The sequence below is a fragment of the Carcharhinus amblyrhynchos genome, chromosome 14 (genome assembly GCF_965287045.1).
Source record: "Carcharhinus amblyrhynchos chromosome 14, sCarAmb.v2.hapA, whole genome shotgun sequence".
NCBI lineage: Eukaryota > Metazoa > Chordata > Chondrichthyes > Carcharhiniformes > Carcharhinidae > Carcharhinus > Carcharhinus amblyrhynchos.
The window spans coordinates 56,782,114-56,799,281 of NC_137337.1; the positions used below are offsets into that span (position 1 = coordinate 56,782,114).

A 17,168-nucleotide genomic window follows, 5' to 3' on the forward strand; every position below is an offset into this window, starting at 1 on the left:
CTTACATACGCTTCCTTTTTCCTCTTGACAAGATATTCAAACTCCTTTGTGAACCATTTCCTCCCTGCCTGACAGGGACATGCCTATCAAGGACATGCAGTATTTGTTCCTTGAACAAGCTCCACTTTTCATTTATGCCTTTACTTGACAGTTTCCGTTCCCATCTTATGCTCCCTAATTCTTGCCTAATCGCATCATAATTACCCCTGCCCCAATTATAAACCTTGCCCCGCCATGTGACCTTATCCCTCTCCATTGCAATAATGAAGGACACTGAATTGTGGTCACTATCTCCAAAGTGCCCTCCCACAAACAAATCTAATACTTCACCCAGTTCATTGCCCAGTACCAAGTCCAATGTGGTCCCACCTCGTCGGCTTATCCACATATTGTGTCAGGAAACTCTCCTACACACACTGTACAAAAACTGCAACATCCGAACTATTCACCTCTAAAGGTTCCAATCAATATTTGTAAAGTTCAAGTCACCCGTGAAGACTACCCTGTGACCTCCACACCTATCCATTATCTGCTTTGCCATTTCCTTCTCCACGTCTCTATTATTTGGGGGCCTATAGAAAACTCCTAACAACATGACCGATCCTTTCCTATTTCTAACTTCAGTCCTTAGTACCTCAGTAGGCAGATCCCCCTAGAAATGCCTTTCAGCAGCCGTTAAACAATCCTTGATCAACAATGCTACTCCTCCACCTCTTGTATCACGTTCCCTACTCTTATTGAAACATCTATACCCTGGAACTGCCAACAACCATTCCTGTCCCTGTTCTAACCATGTCTCTGTAATGGCCACAACATTGTAGTCCCAAGTACCAATCCACGCTCCAAGTTCACCTACCCTATTCCGGATGGTCCTTGCATTGAAGTAGATACACTTCAACCCACCATCCTGCTTGCCTGTACACGCCTGTGACCTTGATACTTTCCTCAGTACCTCACTATCCTCAAAACTGGCTTCTGGACGACAGCTCGTTTTCCCATCCCCCTGACAAATTAGTCTAAACCCCACCACCCCCACCCCCGAAGAGCCGTAGCAAATTTCCCTGCAGGATATTGGTGACCCTCTGGTTCAGGTGCAAACCATCCTGTTTGTACAGGTCTCACCTTCTCCAGAATGTGCTCCAATTATCCATGTAAATGAAACCCTCTCTCCTACACCATCTCTGCAGCCACATGTTTATCTGCACTCTTTCCCTGTTCCTCAATTAATTCTAATTTACTTTATACTTGAATTCTTCTCAATAAAGGCTAACATAAATTCTGTCATTTGTATACAAGGACATCCAAGGCTGCCCTCTGAATAGCAACATCGCTCAGTCTCTCTCCATTTATTTACGAACCGACTCAAAAACAGCTTCTTGCTTGCTGCCAGGCTTTTGAAAGAGCCTATTATATTTAAGATGATCTTTCTCTTCACCCTATCTGTAACTGCAACACTATATTCTGTACCCTATCCTTTCTCTCTTCCATATATACTCTTTGAATGGTACGTTTTGTTTGCGTAGCTCGCAAGAAACAATACTTTTCACTGTATCCCAATACATGTGACAATAATAAATCAAATTTTAAAATATTTTCTATTTTTTCTACCAAAGTGGATAATTTTACAATTCATAAATTGCATTCCATCTTCCCTGCTCTTCACTCATTTAACCTACCTATATCCCATTGCGTCCTAATGTTGGCACAATGTTAAATTTTTCAAAATTGAATGGATTGGTAATTCAAGTGGTTTGCTAAGGGTCATGGTGTGTTCTAATTACTCAAATACTCATCTGTTTTAGTCAATCACATGTTATCAAATTATCTTTTCTCTCCTTAGTAATTTACTTGAAATTTAAGGCCCGACTAAAACAAACAATCAATAGGTTGCAGAGAGTCCACCAACAGGGTCATTTGACTGTTAATCATTCCTTCTAGGTCTTGTGCATGTGGGTATCCCTAGAATGAGACCATATGGATATATATCAGTACACTTCTTTGATCATAGGCACCATTTTGTATAGTTTACATCAATGATAATGAAGAGCTGGGATCGGAATTATTTGTACAATCTTAGCTTCGTTGGGCCAATAATAAATGGTGACTTCCTCTCTGAATCTTAAGATAATCTTATCTGGAGGCATTGATAAAATTCCAGGGTCGCTAACTGACTCTGATCAAAAGACTGCCAATGTAGTGCTCCACATTCAACTGTTTGTTCTGTTCCTGTTGACTTTGTAAATGAAAATAAGCTGTGGGTACTATAATTTTAAATAATGAAATCATAGCAGTGAAATCTGAACAGTGACAGTTCTGGCAAAATTAAAATGTTTACAGGATGTTTGAATAGCATAATGGATAATTGTAGACTAGAAGCCTTCCATTAATTCTATAATAAAACTTTACTCAGGAAACATGGTGCAGCAAACCAATCAGTTCAGCATTTTAATTTATTCAAAAGTTAGTCGCACAGACAAGAAGGGCCAAAAGGCCTGTTTCATGCTGTAATTTTCTATGGTTCTATTTCCTAAATTACAGGACCTCATATTTGAAAAACAGTATAGATCTGATTCATTCTGTTTAAATCAAGTTAAATCTATACCTGATTTTCTCAGTTACTGTTATGACAGATTAAGTGCCAAAATATTAAAGCATCAAGAGTACTAATCAATCCTCAACTGACCACGAGTTGGCCCCATGGATGTTACTTGGACACATCAGATTTCAAGCTGGGCAGCATTATATCAAACTGACTTTAACAACATCAGACCATATACTCTCTCCTTTTGCCACCCCCTTTTTAAAATCCCATTGTTTTGTCCCAGTGATTTGCCTCTTCCTTATAGGGCCATCTGTCACTTGTTCTTAAGTTTTGCTTTGAGCATTGAACCTTGTCCTGCTATTAACACATTCTGCTATCTTACCTTTATGTCACTATCAGCATCTTCTTTAGTCCTTAACACTACCATTAACACTCCCTTTGTGTTCCATAACATCATTGTCAAGTTTCCCCTAACTCCCATCTATCCTGACCTACTTTGTTCCATCCTCCTTATAGACTAAAATCTATCCATTTCTCCTTTTTAGCTCTGAAGTCATATGGACTTGAAATGTTAACTCTGTTTTTCTCTCCACAGATACCGTCAGGCCTGCTAAGTTTTTCCAGCATTTTCTGTCTTTATTTCAGATTTCCAGCATCTGCAGTATTTTTTTTTATTACATTAAATCAAATTGAGTTATCTATGGGGCAGGTTATGAAGCCATAAGATGTTGGAACAGAAATAGGCTATTTGGCCCAGTGAGTCTGCTCCAATATTCAAATAAATCATAGTAAGAAGTCTCACAACACCAGGTTAAAGTTCTTACTGTGCCCACTCCAGTCCAACACTGGCATCTCTACATCACAAATAGATTGTGACTGATCTGATATAATAATCCTCAACTCCACATCACACGTGGAGGGAGGAGACATTGAAGGGATCTAGTAGTGATCCCTCCAATGTCTTCAAATACTGAAAAGGTATGAAAAAAGCAGAGTAGTTGAGGTGAGTGACTTTAACTACCCCCATAGGAAGTGGGGACTTCCTTACAGCCAGAGCCTCAGATAGAGAGCAATTTGTTAGATGTGTCCAGGAGGCTTTTTTGGATGGTACGTTGACAATCCAACCAAAGAGGGGGTCATACTAGACTTGGTGATCGATGATTCAATGGAGGAGCATTTTGGGCTTAGCAAGCATAATCCTATAAGATTTCGAGCAGTCACGGATAAGGACAAGACTGGCCCTCAGCTGAGGGTGCTTAATTGGGTAAAGGCCAATCACATATAAATTAGACAGGAACTGGAAATGTGAATTGAGAGTGGCTATTTGAGGGCAAATCCATGACATGTGGGAGGCTTTTAAAGGCCACTTGATTGAAGTGCAGTTCAGGTATGTTCCTGCAAAAACGAAGGATAGAAAATGGCAGCATTCAGGGACCATGGATGACATGTGCAATTGTAAGCTTACTGCGGGAAACAAGGGGAAAAGTAGCTGGGGCCTTAACAGATACCTTCACATCCTCTTTGACCAAAGGTTAGATTCCAAAGGACAATCAATGTTATTCCCTTGTTTAAGGAAGGAAGCATGGATAATCCAGGAAATTATAGACCAGTGAGCCTGATGTCTATGATGGAGAAACTTTTGGAGAAGATACTGAGACACAAGATATATGCACATTTGGAAGAAAATGGACTAGTGACAGACAGCACGGTTTCATACAGAAAAAGTCATGTCTCACCAACTTGATTGAGTTTTTTGAAGAGGTGACAAAGATAATTGATGAGGGAAGGGCAGTAGACGTACTTTATGTAAACTTGACAAGGTTCCACAGGCAAACTAGCACAAAAACTAAAATCACATGGGACTTGGGGTTAGTTGGCTAGATGGATGCAGAACTAACTTGGTCATAGAAAGTCACAGAAACCCTACAGCACAGAAGGAAGCCATTCGGCCTACCGAGTCGGCACTGACCACAATCCCACCCAGGCCCTACCCCCATAACCCTACATATTTACCCACTAATCCCTCGAACCTATGCATCTCAGGACACTAAGGGCAATTTTTATCATGGCCAATCAACCTAACCTGCACGTCTTTGGACTGCGGGGGGAAAATTGGAGCACCCGGAGGAAACCCACACAGACACGAGGAGAATGTGCAAACGCCACACAGACAGTGGCCCAAGCCGGGAATCAAACCCAGGTCCCTGGAGCTGTGAAACAGCAGTGCTAACCACTGTGCTACCGTGCCTCCCATAGAAGACAGAGTAGTGATGCAAGGGTGTTTTTGAGAATAGAGATCTACAGCTAGTGCGTTCCACAGGGATCAGTGCTGAAACCTCTGTTGTTTGTAGTATCTCTAAATTATTGGAGCAAATGTGGATGGTCTGATTAGTAAGTTTGCGGATGCCACAAAGATTAGTGGAGTTGCTGATAGTGCCAGGAATTGTTGCAGAATACAAGAGACTTGGGCACAGAAATGGCAGATGGAATTTAACCTAGACAAATCTAGATGCATTTTAGAGGATCAAATTTAGGTGTGAAATTTAAGTAAATAGCAGAACCTTTAGACATATTAACATTGAGGGATCTGGGCGTGCAGATCCACAGTTAGTTCGAAGCGGTAACACAGGTGGCCAAAATGATTAAGTAGGTATATGGCATGTTTGCCTTCAAATGCCAAGACATTGAGTACAAGAGTGGCAAATCATGTTCCAGCTATATAAAATCTTGGTTAGACCACATTTGGAGTATTGCATGCAATTTTCAGACTCACAGAATTCCTACAGTACAGGATGAGGCCTTTCGGCCCATCGAGTCCACAGTGACCACAATCCCAAACAGGCCCTATTTATGTAACCCCACACTTTTACCCTTCTAGCCCCCCTTGACACTAGGGTCAATATAGCATGGCCAGTCAACTCAACCTGCACATCTTTGGACTGAGGGAAGAAACCAGAACACCTGGAGGAAAACCAGGCAGACCCAGGGAGAACGTGCAAACTCCACACACAATGTCCCAAGGCCAGAACTGAACCTCAGACTCTGGCGTTCTGAGACAGTAACACTAACCACTGTGCCGCTCAGTACTGGTCACCACACTATCAGAAAGATGTGGAAGCTTTGGAGAGAGTGCAAAGAAGGTTCGCCAGGATGTTGTCTGGTCTCAAGTGTGTTGGCTATGTGGAGTGGTTGAATAAACTAGGATTGCTCTTCACTGGAAAGACGGAGACTAAGGGGAGACCTGATAAAAAAAAATTATGACGCATAGACAGGGTGGATATTCAGAGGCATTTTCCATGGGCAGAAATGTGAATTACAAGGGGGTACAGGTTCAAGGTGAGAGGGCAAAACTTAAGGGAAATGTACAGAGCAAGTTTTTTTTTACACAGAGTGGTTGGTGCCTGGAATTCGATGCCAGAGGTGATGATGGAATCAGGCACATTAGCAACATTTAAGAGGCATCAGAACAGATACATGAATAGGGAAGAAATAGAGGGATACAGATCAAGTAAAAGCAGGTTTTAAAAAAAATTTAGTTAGGGCATCATGATCAGCACTGGCTTGGAGAACCAAAGGGCCTGATCCTATGCTGTACTTTCTTCTATTCTTCCTAAAAAATTCTATAGATTCACTACCTCCTCAGAGAAAAAAAATCCTCCTCATCTCTAATTATCCCTTTCTCTGAGATTATGCCCTCTGGTCCTAGACTTGCCCACAAAGGAAAACAATCAACACTATCCTGTAAAGACCCCTGAGAACCATATACATTCCAATAAGGTTGCCTCCAAATGTTGTAAACTCCAATGAGCACAGGCCCAACCTACTTAACCTCTCCCTACCAGGTAGCCCAAGGACCTTCAATCTTTCAATGGCATACGGATTTTGAAAAGTTGGCTTCATCTTTTCAAAGCATCTAGTTTTCATATTATTAGCGTACATTCTATTAAATCTAAGCATGTAAATATAACAGTATTGTAGTTCAGTTCAGTCTCACTCTTCCAACAGTGAACATTCCTCCTCCTTCCTCAAAGGCGTGATATAACATTGGCAATCATGTTCCCTATTCTCCTTTTTTCGACACGCTGCTGTTGTTTAGCTGTTTCCTCTTTATTTTCAAAAGCCTCCTTCTTTCAATCCTACTCTGATTCCAAGTCCGAGTTTGATTCTGTTGTCATGGTTGTAAATCAATTGTGGTAACGTCCTCAGAGTTGGGCAGGACCCAGAGGGTAAAACTTTACATTGAGTATAAACTGGTACAAACTACTCTGGATTTGCTTTTCAATTTCTTTTGTTGAGTCCACTGGGGTGGTACAGTGGCACAGTGTTTAGCACTACTGCCTCAATGCCAGGTACCCAAGTTCTAGACCATCTATGATCATGTGACCATCTGATCAAAAATCGTTTCTGATAACTGAACTTCAACGCCCTTATCTTTACTCTTTGATTCCTCCTCCTGTCTCAACCTCTAGCTTTATGATCTTGTTACCACACAGTCAGCAAACATCCCAGTATATGCTTCCTGCAACACCTCAGATGTTTAATTTTCCACTGGCTTTTCAACCACAATAGGCATCACTCCTACCTGTGATCCAGCTAGGATAAACTGTATCCCTGAGAAAAGTAATTTCTTTATATTCCTACCACCACTTCACCAGGCTTTCCAACCTTACCTTATAAAATGGAACACTACTTTTTCACCATGAATTCCACCTTTTCTGGCAATACTCCTTCTAAACTACACATCTCCTCATCTCTCACCACTAAAGATTGACTTGCTCCCACATCTCTGAAGATCTTAACTTCTTTACCTACTCCTCCTGGTACATACAAGTAAACCTTACCCACACAAGTAAGTTCTTTAAAGAGGCTTATGAACCTATCCTTGAACAGGCTGTTCTTTTGCATCTCTTTAACTTAAATCATAGTTTCCTTTCCCACTTTGGCAAATCCCACCACTGATTCCTATTTTACTACGTCTGTCTTCCTGAGATATTACGGGGTTAAATATCGCATGCTGCTGAGAGTTGATTTCGAAATGACAAGCTTAAAGATATCTGTGATTAACGAACTTACTCATTAACAGTTCTCTTTCTTTCAACATAACCATATTACAACCTTAGATATGGCCAACCTGACTACAGCAAAGGCTGTACTGTATCAGACCTCATGTGATCATAAGGATTGTAAAAGCTACATAAAGGGGGACTGTCCCATTGTTAGGAGTGCCTTTGCTACCAATTTGACGGCGGGGGGTGTGGGCGCGATGGCGGGGGCAGGGATTGGGGGCACTGGGCAGGGGCGTGAACGGCACAATGGCGCGCGCGGGAAGGACGGACAAGAGCGCGCGGGAGGGGGCGAGAGGGTGCATGAGAGGGCAACACTGCTTGCTTTTCCCTGTAAGCTTGGCTTCTTCCCTTAAGCAAAGGGCTCTATCAATCAACCTAATCAAAATCCTACTCTGACACCACAGTGGAAAAACCAAATGTATAATAATGCATTAACTCAGATTAAGACAAACATATCTTTTGCTAAAATCAATTATTAGCCTGCATTCTCAGCACATGAGCGGCCTGATTTGTTGACAAATTGGCAACATATGAAACAGCTGAATTTTAAATATACTCCTCGCAAAAACATGATATAAATACATGTCTTAATGGCACAGTATCATCACAGCCCTCTGTGCTTCCTAGCTTAGTGTTATCTCTATCTATCAATGTACATCATTCTAATCCTTCACCCAAGTCGTCTGCAGTTCTCTTTCTGAATGTACAGATCAGAAATGTGCTTCTGAGCTATAACAAACATATCAATAAGTGCCTGTTCCAAAAAAACATACATTCTGCAAATCAAGCATAACATCTACCCTTCTAACATTGAGAGTTTTGAAGTTGACAGTGATAAAGAAAAGTTACAAAGCTTTGTTTACATTATCAACAAACTGGCATTCTGCTGCTAACTGAATTGCTGATTTAGGCCTTTACAACTCGTAAAGTGTTAGCTGAGCTTGATATGGTGTACCCAAAGGTGAAAATCATTAAATGTCATGATTTTGTAATAAAAGTTTTTCAAACCAGGATACAGAAACATCTTAATATAATTTACACCAAACTTTTAAACACTGCCAAAATGTTTAATTAGTATTTATGAATTGGTACGATTTGCGGCTTGTACACATTTTAAACAGAAACAATGAGACCCTACTCACTGTTGTAATTCAACACCCATGCACACTGCAGTATACAAAACATGCCATGTTTTCCATGTAAATGAAGTTTTACATCATACTTTGTCACAGGATGAAATGCGCAACCTATATTCAAAATAACACTAAAGTCAAACCATCAGTCCCCCATCTGGCTGAGAAAGTCAGCATTATGCTCTCAGTTTTTTGCCAATCACGTTCTAAACTGATAATCTGGCAAACAGATGCCAAAGAAGCACGTGATATTTTGACAGACGTGCCCAGCCTCTGCAAGGATAAGAACACCTCATCAGGGTTAGACGTGAGGGAAGGGAATGAAAAGAGGTTAGAAGAAAATGAAAATCACTGACACAGGACCACTATTACACACACGCAACACAGCACGTTAAGGGCTCAAATGTGCGGTATCAATATCAAAAACTTAAATCTATCATATATGTGAAATAGTTAAGGCAAAGTTCAGAAATCATTCAGCATCACAACATGCAACACAAAGCTGCAGCAGCATCGCTGTAAGGAACAGTAGTTAGAGTCAATATGGCATTGAATGAAGCAATTCAGTCCATTGAACTAATGTTGGCTTTCAGTAATCAGATGGCAATCGTATTAGTCCCATATTGTCACTCTTATCCCTGTAGCCCGGCAAGTTACTACGCTGAAGTGCTCAACCAATTACCTTTTGAAGTCATTAATCATCTCCAGTTCAGCACCATCATGGGCAAAATATTCCAGGTCATTATTACTTTCTCAGTGAAAAAGTTTTTTTTCATATTCCCCCTGTATCACTTGCCTACAGTCTCAAACCTTAATCCTTGCGCCATTCGCTAATGGAAACATTATTTTCTTTGTCTATCTTCTAAACCTGTCACAATCTTTTTCACTTCTGTCAAATCTCTCATTTCTTTGGAACCATTCTGGTAAATCTCTTCTGCACTCTCTCAAAAACCTTCAAATCCTTTCTAAAGTATAGACACAATATTCCCGTTCTAGCTAAATCAAAACTGAACAAAGATTCAGCATAACTTCCCTGCTTTTGTGCTCAGAAGTTCAAGGTTTTAAAAATAGTGTGGATGCTGGAAAACCAAAAGCAGAGAATGTAATGCTCGGCAAGTTTGGCATCATCAGGCAGATTCTTTCTTCACAAATTTTAAGTTTAAAACTACACAATCTTTAATATTACTACATCTGATTTTACCCATGGTTACTCTAATAGCTTTTCTAACAACTCTCTCAATATGATCCTGATATCTTCAAACACTGATGCTCATGAACTCCTTGGTCCCTCTGGTACTGTGCACTCTATAGAAGGTGCTATTAAGTCTATACTGCCTTCCCTATTCGTTTTGCCAAAATGCATCACCTCACACTTCTTTGTATTAAATTCCATCTGTTTCCACTCTGGTAGTCCAAGTCCTATCACATTTGATTGGTATCATCTTCACTGTTAACTACACCTCTAAGCTCAGCAAGTTTTGACATGTTATTTCTATTCCAATATCCAATTCATTAATAAACACCTAAAAAGGCAGTGGTCCTGGCAATAATCCTTAAGGACCACAAATGCCATCCTCCATTTTAAAAACCATTTACTACAATTCTGTGTGCTCTATCCTTAAAACGTTTTTTAAAAATCAAACATGACACTGACCCTTCTGTTCCACGAGTCTCAATTTAAATAACCGGTCTTTCATGTGTTACTTTGTCAAATGCTTTTTTAAAAGTGATATAGAAAAAATCCATTCTACTCTCTTCATCAATCTGCTCTTGTTACTTCATCAAAAATTAGTCAAGCACAACCTGACTTTTGCAAATCTGTATTGTCTCAAAACTCTCCAAGTGCCTGTCGATTTTATTTTCCTGATTAATGCTTCAAAAGCTTTTCTGCTATTATAAATCATAGAATCTACAGTGCAGGAGGCGGCCATTTGGCCCATCGAGCATGCACCGCCAAGAATCCCACTCAGGTCCTACCCCCGTAACCCCACATATTTACCCTCCTAGACCCCGACTAAGGGACAATCTTATCATGGCCAATCAACCTAACCTGCACATCTTTGGACTGTGGGAGGAAATTGGAGCACTCGGAGGAAACCCAACACGGCAGACATGGGGAGAACATGCAAACTCCACACAGACAGTGACTAGAGGCCAGAATCAAAAACTGGAAGATAATGACAAACCCACTTATTATCTCCAACCGCACTTCCCTTAGCAACCTGAGACATAAGCCATTTGGACCAGGAGACTTATCCACCCTAAGCTTGGCTGCCTTTCCAGCAGATCCTGCCACCAAATTTCACCACTTCCATTAGCTCCATCATCCTTGTTTTTACAGATATTTTGTCAGTATGCACAATAAAATCATCAAGTACTGCAGCTTTGCCCTGCATATATCACCTTCCTTGTCCCTAATAGCCCACCTCTTGCTTTACTTACATGTCAGGAGAACATTTTTTAAAGTTTATTTATTAGTGTCATAAGCAGGTTTACATTAACTCTGCAATGAATTACTGTCTAAATCCACCTTTTTACGTTAACTTCTCCTCCTTTATTCTTTCATGCGAGTATTACTGATAAGGCCAGTACTTGATGCCTATTCCTAATTACCCTTGAGCTGAGTGGCTTGTCAGGCCATTTCAGAGGGCAGTTAAAAGTCAAGTACATTGTTGTGGGCCTGGAGTCACATGTAGGCGAGACCAGGCATCAGACATCCTTCCCTAAAGGGCATTAGTGATCCAGACTTTTTTTTTAACAACAATCAATGCTAATTGCCATTGTAACCAATACTGAGATGAGCTTTCCATTCCAGATTTATCAGTTGAATTTAAATTCCACCGTCTACCAAAGTGGGATTTGAACCCATATCCCCAAGCATCAGCCTGGGCCTCTAGATTACTAGCCCAGTGACACTGACACCACATCACCATCCCTCCCACCACTTTATTCCCATATCCTGTCTTTGCCAGTCATATTTTTAACTTCCTTTCCCCTCTTAACTTATTGTATCTAATTTTAATTTGAAGAATTCACTTCCAATGCATCCTTTTGTTTCATCATATTCCCTATCCCCTCATCATCCAAGAACCCCAAAATTTTAGTTTCCCTGCCATGTGCAATTCTAATACACTGAGCCTGTACCTGAATCATTTCTTCTATAAAAAATCATCCATTATTCTGTTATAGTTTTTCCTGTCAACTTCGATTCCATTTACCTTGGCTAGATCCCTTCTCATCCCACTGAAATTAGTTGTCTTCCAATTCAGAATTCATGCTTTAGTTTGTACCTTGCTTTAGATTATAAAGCTACATAAAGTCAGCATTTGCATGTTAAAAGAGTTAAGTTTTCTAAAACATGTAGATACATACAGATTTCAATCTCTTTACAGCTTCCTCACAGATGTGCATCCCTCGCGATTCGTCTACCTCCACATGGCCCAAGTACTGGAAAAGAAAAATATAAATCAAAGTTTAGATCAGCCTCCAACATATTTCAACTAGATACCAGCCAACTTAACATAAAATCACCACAAACCCCTCAGTTGCTTAGGAGTCGAATGGGTCAACATTCTCCCGTAGACTTGGTCTCAATGGTTGTGGTATATCCAGCTGCTCCTTATCATTATTCTGACCCATGATGAAAACTGTGAACTTTGGACATGCATAGGGTTGAATTTAGCCATGACAATTCAAGAGTTGATTTGCCTGCTCTTAATGCACAACTAAGAAAAACTACTTTAGCAAGTAATTGAAAGATCAATGTCAGCAGTGAAGCGCTTTGTGAAGTAAAGTCTGCTCCTATAGGCCAGGAGGGAATGAGGGGGAATAACACCTATATTATGATACACAAACGAGGTTACTGTTATCAAAATCAGACTTTTTTAACTTCATATTTATTAGCGTGCACTCAGTTCCCTTCTTCCTAGTTTACATTCACAAGTATTTCACAGCATCAGGTGATACCTGGATTTTAAATGCCACTGATAATCCATCTGAGTACAGTTATGGCAGTTATCTCAATTCATCAATGAGTACTCCATTGAAACCAGCCCCAATCAAAAAACTACCTTACTTTGTTTCCGAGTCACTAGTTTGGAAAGGTAAAGGAAGGTATTTTGTTTCTATTTGAAAGCTGTACTTTTGAAGCAGGGTCTCAATGGAAACAGACATTTCAAGCTTTAGCCATTTTCCAGGCCCGCACATCAATTCAAAACAAGTTTCTGCATTTATATAACACCTTTTAACAGAGGTCAAAAGAAACAAGGTGCTTAAACTAGATGGTTCATCCATGGCAAACAAGTTCGCTCAGGTTTTGATGCAGAATGTATTGTGACACTGATTCTTTAAACAGTCTCAGTTACTACATGGAACCAAAGGAATTTTACAGAAAAAAGCAAAGGGATAACAAATAACTGATAAAAAGAGGGAATAAATAAAATGAGAGTAAACTAGCCACATAAACTAAAGTAGATTGTCAGAGGTTTTATAAGAATAAATATTTGTAGGGTATCTTATTTTTAGAATAATAAAGTGCTTCATAGGCATTTTATAAAACAAAATATGATACAAAGACACATAAGAACGTATTAGATCATTTCTTCTATAAAAAATCATCCATTATTCTGTTACAGTTTGGTCAAGCATGTAAGTTTTGATGAGTATTTTAAAGGAGGAAAATGGGTTTGCAAGATGGAAGGGCATTGGAAGGGTATTCCAGATTAGGGTTTTTGCAACTGAAGGAACAGCCAACAAAGATGGAGTGATTAAAATTGGGATGTTCAAGAGGCCAGATTTAGATGTGTGCAGATCTCTGGCAGGCATATTGGGCTAGAGGAGATTACAAAGATGGAGAGGGGCAAGGCCATGGAGAGATTTGAAAACAACAATGAGAATTTTAAAATCAAGATGCTGCATGACCCAGAGCTACCTTAAGTCCTAGTGTGAGTAGGATTTAGAATTTTGGATGACCTCCAATTTGCAAAATGTGGGAGGATGTCAGAAGTAAGTTAGAACAACCGAATCCAAAGGTAACATAGGCATAAATGAGGGTTTCAACAGCAGGTTAAATGAGACAGGGCAAAGTCAGATGATGCTAGAGGTAAATATGTGGTCTTAGTGATGACACAAGTCAGAAACACATCTCAGGATCAAATATGACACCAAGGGTGCAAAGACAGAATTAGTTTCCAACTGTTGCCATGGAGCAAGACAGGGTCAGTAGTTAGGGAATAAAATTTGGAGCACGAACCAAAAATTATAGATTTAGCTTCATGATATTTAACTGGAAGAAATTTCTGCTCAAAGTATTGGATAAGCAATCTAATATTTTAGCAATAGTGGAACATCCTCAACGTGTGTAAAAACTGGTTTCCAGATGATGCGATTGAGAGTCAGCATGCAGGTATGCAAAAAGGAGAGTAGCTAAAATAAATTTTGAACCCTTAGAGGCGACAAGAGAAATTATTATGGTGAATAGCAAAAAAACACTGTCTCGTAACCTTCCTGGCTTCAACATTAATACCATCCCACCTACTGGTTCTTGCCTTGCAGGGGGAGCGGATAGAGTGAAGGTCACTAAATTGGTTTCCAGGATGATAAGGTGCTCCAAGATGAGGAGTGCAGAAAACTGGATCTATTTTTTATAGAATCTAGAAGAACGAGAGGCAATCGCATTGAAACACACAATATTTTAAAGGGACTTCACAAGGTAGACACTGAATGGCTGTTTATCCTGGCTGGGGAATATATAACATGGTAGCGCAGTCTCATGATAAACATAAAGTCTCATTTAACACTAAAATGAGAATAAACTTGTTCAATCATGAGGTTATGAATCCTTGGAATTCTCTCTTTCAGAAGATTGTGGATATTCTTTCACTGAATATTTTTAAGGCCGAGACTGAATATATTTAAGGCCAAGATAGATAGATTCTTGATCTCTCAGGGAATCAAAGGACATCAGAAACAGGCAAGATGTGGTTGAGGTAGAAGATCAGCCAGCATAGTACCGAATGGCAGAGCAAACTCAAGCGATCACATGGTTTACATTTGTGTTTATTATTAACATATGTTATTAACATATTCTATTCGGCATAAAATAGGATTTTTTTGAAGCATAATTAATGCTCCACATCAAGTGTACAATTACAATTGGCAATCATATGACACTAATTGTTGTCTGAATCTGAAATTATACCAATATCACAAATGACTAACCACTTAAGAAACAGTACAATAACAGCTTCAATGTAATTACCATCTTTAACACAGAAAAAGATCGCACAAAGTTTCTTTTAAAAAAAAGGAGCAGAAGGTGAGTTACAAGGTGGTGATCAAAAGCTTGTTCCAAAAGATAGGTTTATGGAAAGCGTTAACAGAAAGCATAGTTTAAAGATAATAAGGCCAGATAACAAAGGTCAAATCAAAGCTGCCAAACTTTCTGGCACCAATAGAAAGTAGGAGGGTGTACACAGAAGACAGGGAATATATAATTGGAGATGATGCAAAGATATACTGGTGAATGTTAAGGGACTTGAAGATTTAGATGGAGAATATTTTTGGAGGACTGGGAACAATCTAGATAACGAGGGTATATCTACCCACTTCCTTAGCTTTCACATCCCTTAAGTGTAGATTGCAGAATTGGGCACAATACTCCAGTGGGGCTGCACTGATGTTTCATACAGGGCACTTGCACCCTGTGTCTCTATTTATAAAGCTCAGTGGCCCTTTACTGCATTAACTGCTTTGCTAAACTGTCTTGTCATTTACAATGATTTGTGCAGGAACACCCCAGGGCTCTGTTCTGGCACCCTCTTTAAAATTATACCATTTAGCTTGTAGGCTCTCTTGCCCCATTCTTTCTAATAATGTGGGAGGCAATGGCATAGCAGTAATGTCACTGAGCTAGTAATTCAGAAGCCCAGTGTAAATGCTCTGCATATATGGGTTCAAATCCCACCACAGCAGCTAGTGGTACTTAAATTTGATCAATAAATCTGAAATACAGTGAATTCCAAATGTCCTCTGAACTGCCAGCAAGTTGTATCAAACTGCTACAAAATCTAAAAGGAATTAGACTGGATGGAACACCTGGCATCAACCTAGGTATCAGAACCTTCATTGTCACTGGGTCAAAATGCTGGAACTCTCTTCCTAATAGCACTGTATTCACCTACTCTACATAGGCTGCAGTGGTCACCACTATCTTCACAATGACAATTAGGGGTGGGTAATAGAAACTGGTCTAGCCAGCAATGCTCACATCTTGTCAATGAAAGCGTTTTTAAAATGTTTTAAAAATTCATCACTTCATATTTTTCTGTGTTAAAGTTGCCTATGACGTGTAGTCAATGAAAGAAAGGACAAAAGAAGAGGCAGGTTGGTGAAATGGACATTTAACATATGACATTTAACATGAACAAACGTGATCCATTTTGGATGAAAAATGAGGAGGCAATATCAACTAAATGGGACACAAAGAAAGTGCAGTAGCAGAGCCATGGGTGTACATACAAAAATCTTTGAAGATGGCAGCACAAGTTGAGAAGGCTGCTAAAAAAAAAAATTGGATTCTTGGATTTATTAAAAGAACACAAAGCATGAAATTACTGGAATATTGTTTTCAATTCCAGGCACCACGTTTTAGAAAGGATGTCAAGGCCTTGGAAAGGGTGCAGAAGTGATTTATTGAAATGGTCGCAGGGATGTTGGAGTTCTGTTATATTGAAAGACTTGAGAAGCTGGGGTTGCTCTCCTGAGAGCAAAGTTTAAGTGATAAAGATGTTCAAAGTCACAAATTGTTTTGAGTAAATAAATAAACTGTTTCCAGTGGCAGAAAGCCTGGTAAAGAGGACACAGTTTTAAGGTAATTACTAAAAGAATCAACAGACAACATGACAAAGCACTCTTTCTTTCACCAGCGAGTTGCTGTAATTTGGAATGCACAGCTTGAATCTGGTTCCAAATAGTAAGATTGAAAATTCAAACAATTCAAAATGAGAAAAAAGCCAAATGGAGAAAGAGCAGACAAGCGGGACAAATTGGAACACAATACCAAATTGCCAGCACAGGCATGATGAGCCAAAATGGCTTCTTCTGGTGCTATATTATTCCATGATTTTAACATGGTGCCAACAAAGAAAGAATGCTGAGTACTTCGATTAAATGGAGATTGAGGAAATTGGGAGTTGGGTCTCATTGAACAGATGAACCTGGGGAATGCAATAGTATGAGAGATGGTAGCGGATCCTTAGAATGGAGGTGGGGTTGGAGGGCAGGCAGGATAGTAGAGGCAGCGCGGCAGTTGATCTCAATTATAAAGATTATTAAATCTTGATGTTTGAAAGGAAGCTGGATGCAGGGAATAAGGATTTGAATAAGCAGGTAGACATGGAGAGAGTAATAGTTGGTTGCCTTTGTTTA

The 17,168-nt window shown here is 39.8% G+C and overlaps 1 protein-coding gene across 9 annotated transcripts in view; it reads right to left on the minus strand.

Moving 5' to 3' along the window:
• Positions 1–17,168, minus strand: part of numb (NUMB endocytic adaptor protein) — a 208,858-nt gene that overhangs the window by 69,856 nt on the left and 121,834 nt on the right. For all 9 annotated transcript variants that reach the window (XM_080202929.1, XM_080202927.1, XM_080202935.1 and 6 more), the window contains exon 3: positions 12,114–12,188. In XM_080202929.1, coding sequence (XP_080059055.1) covers positions 12,114–12,188 — 75 coding nt within the window. The remainder of the gene's footprint in view (positions 1–12,113; positions 12,189–17,168) is intronic.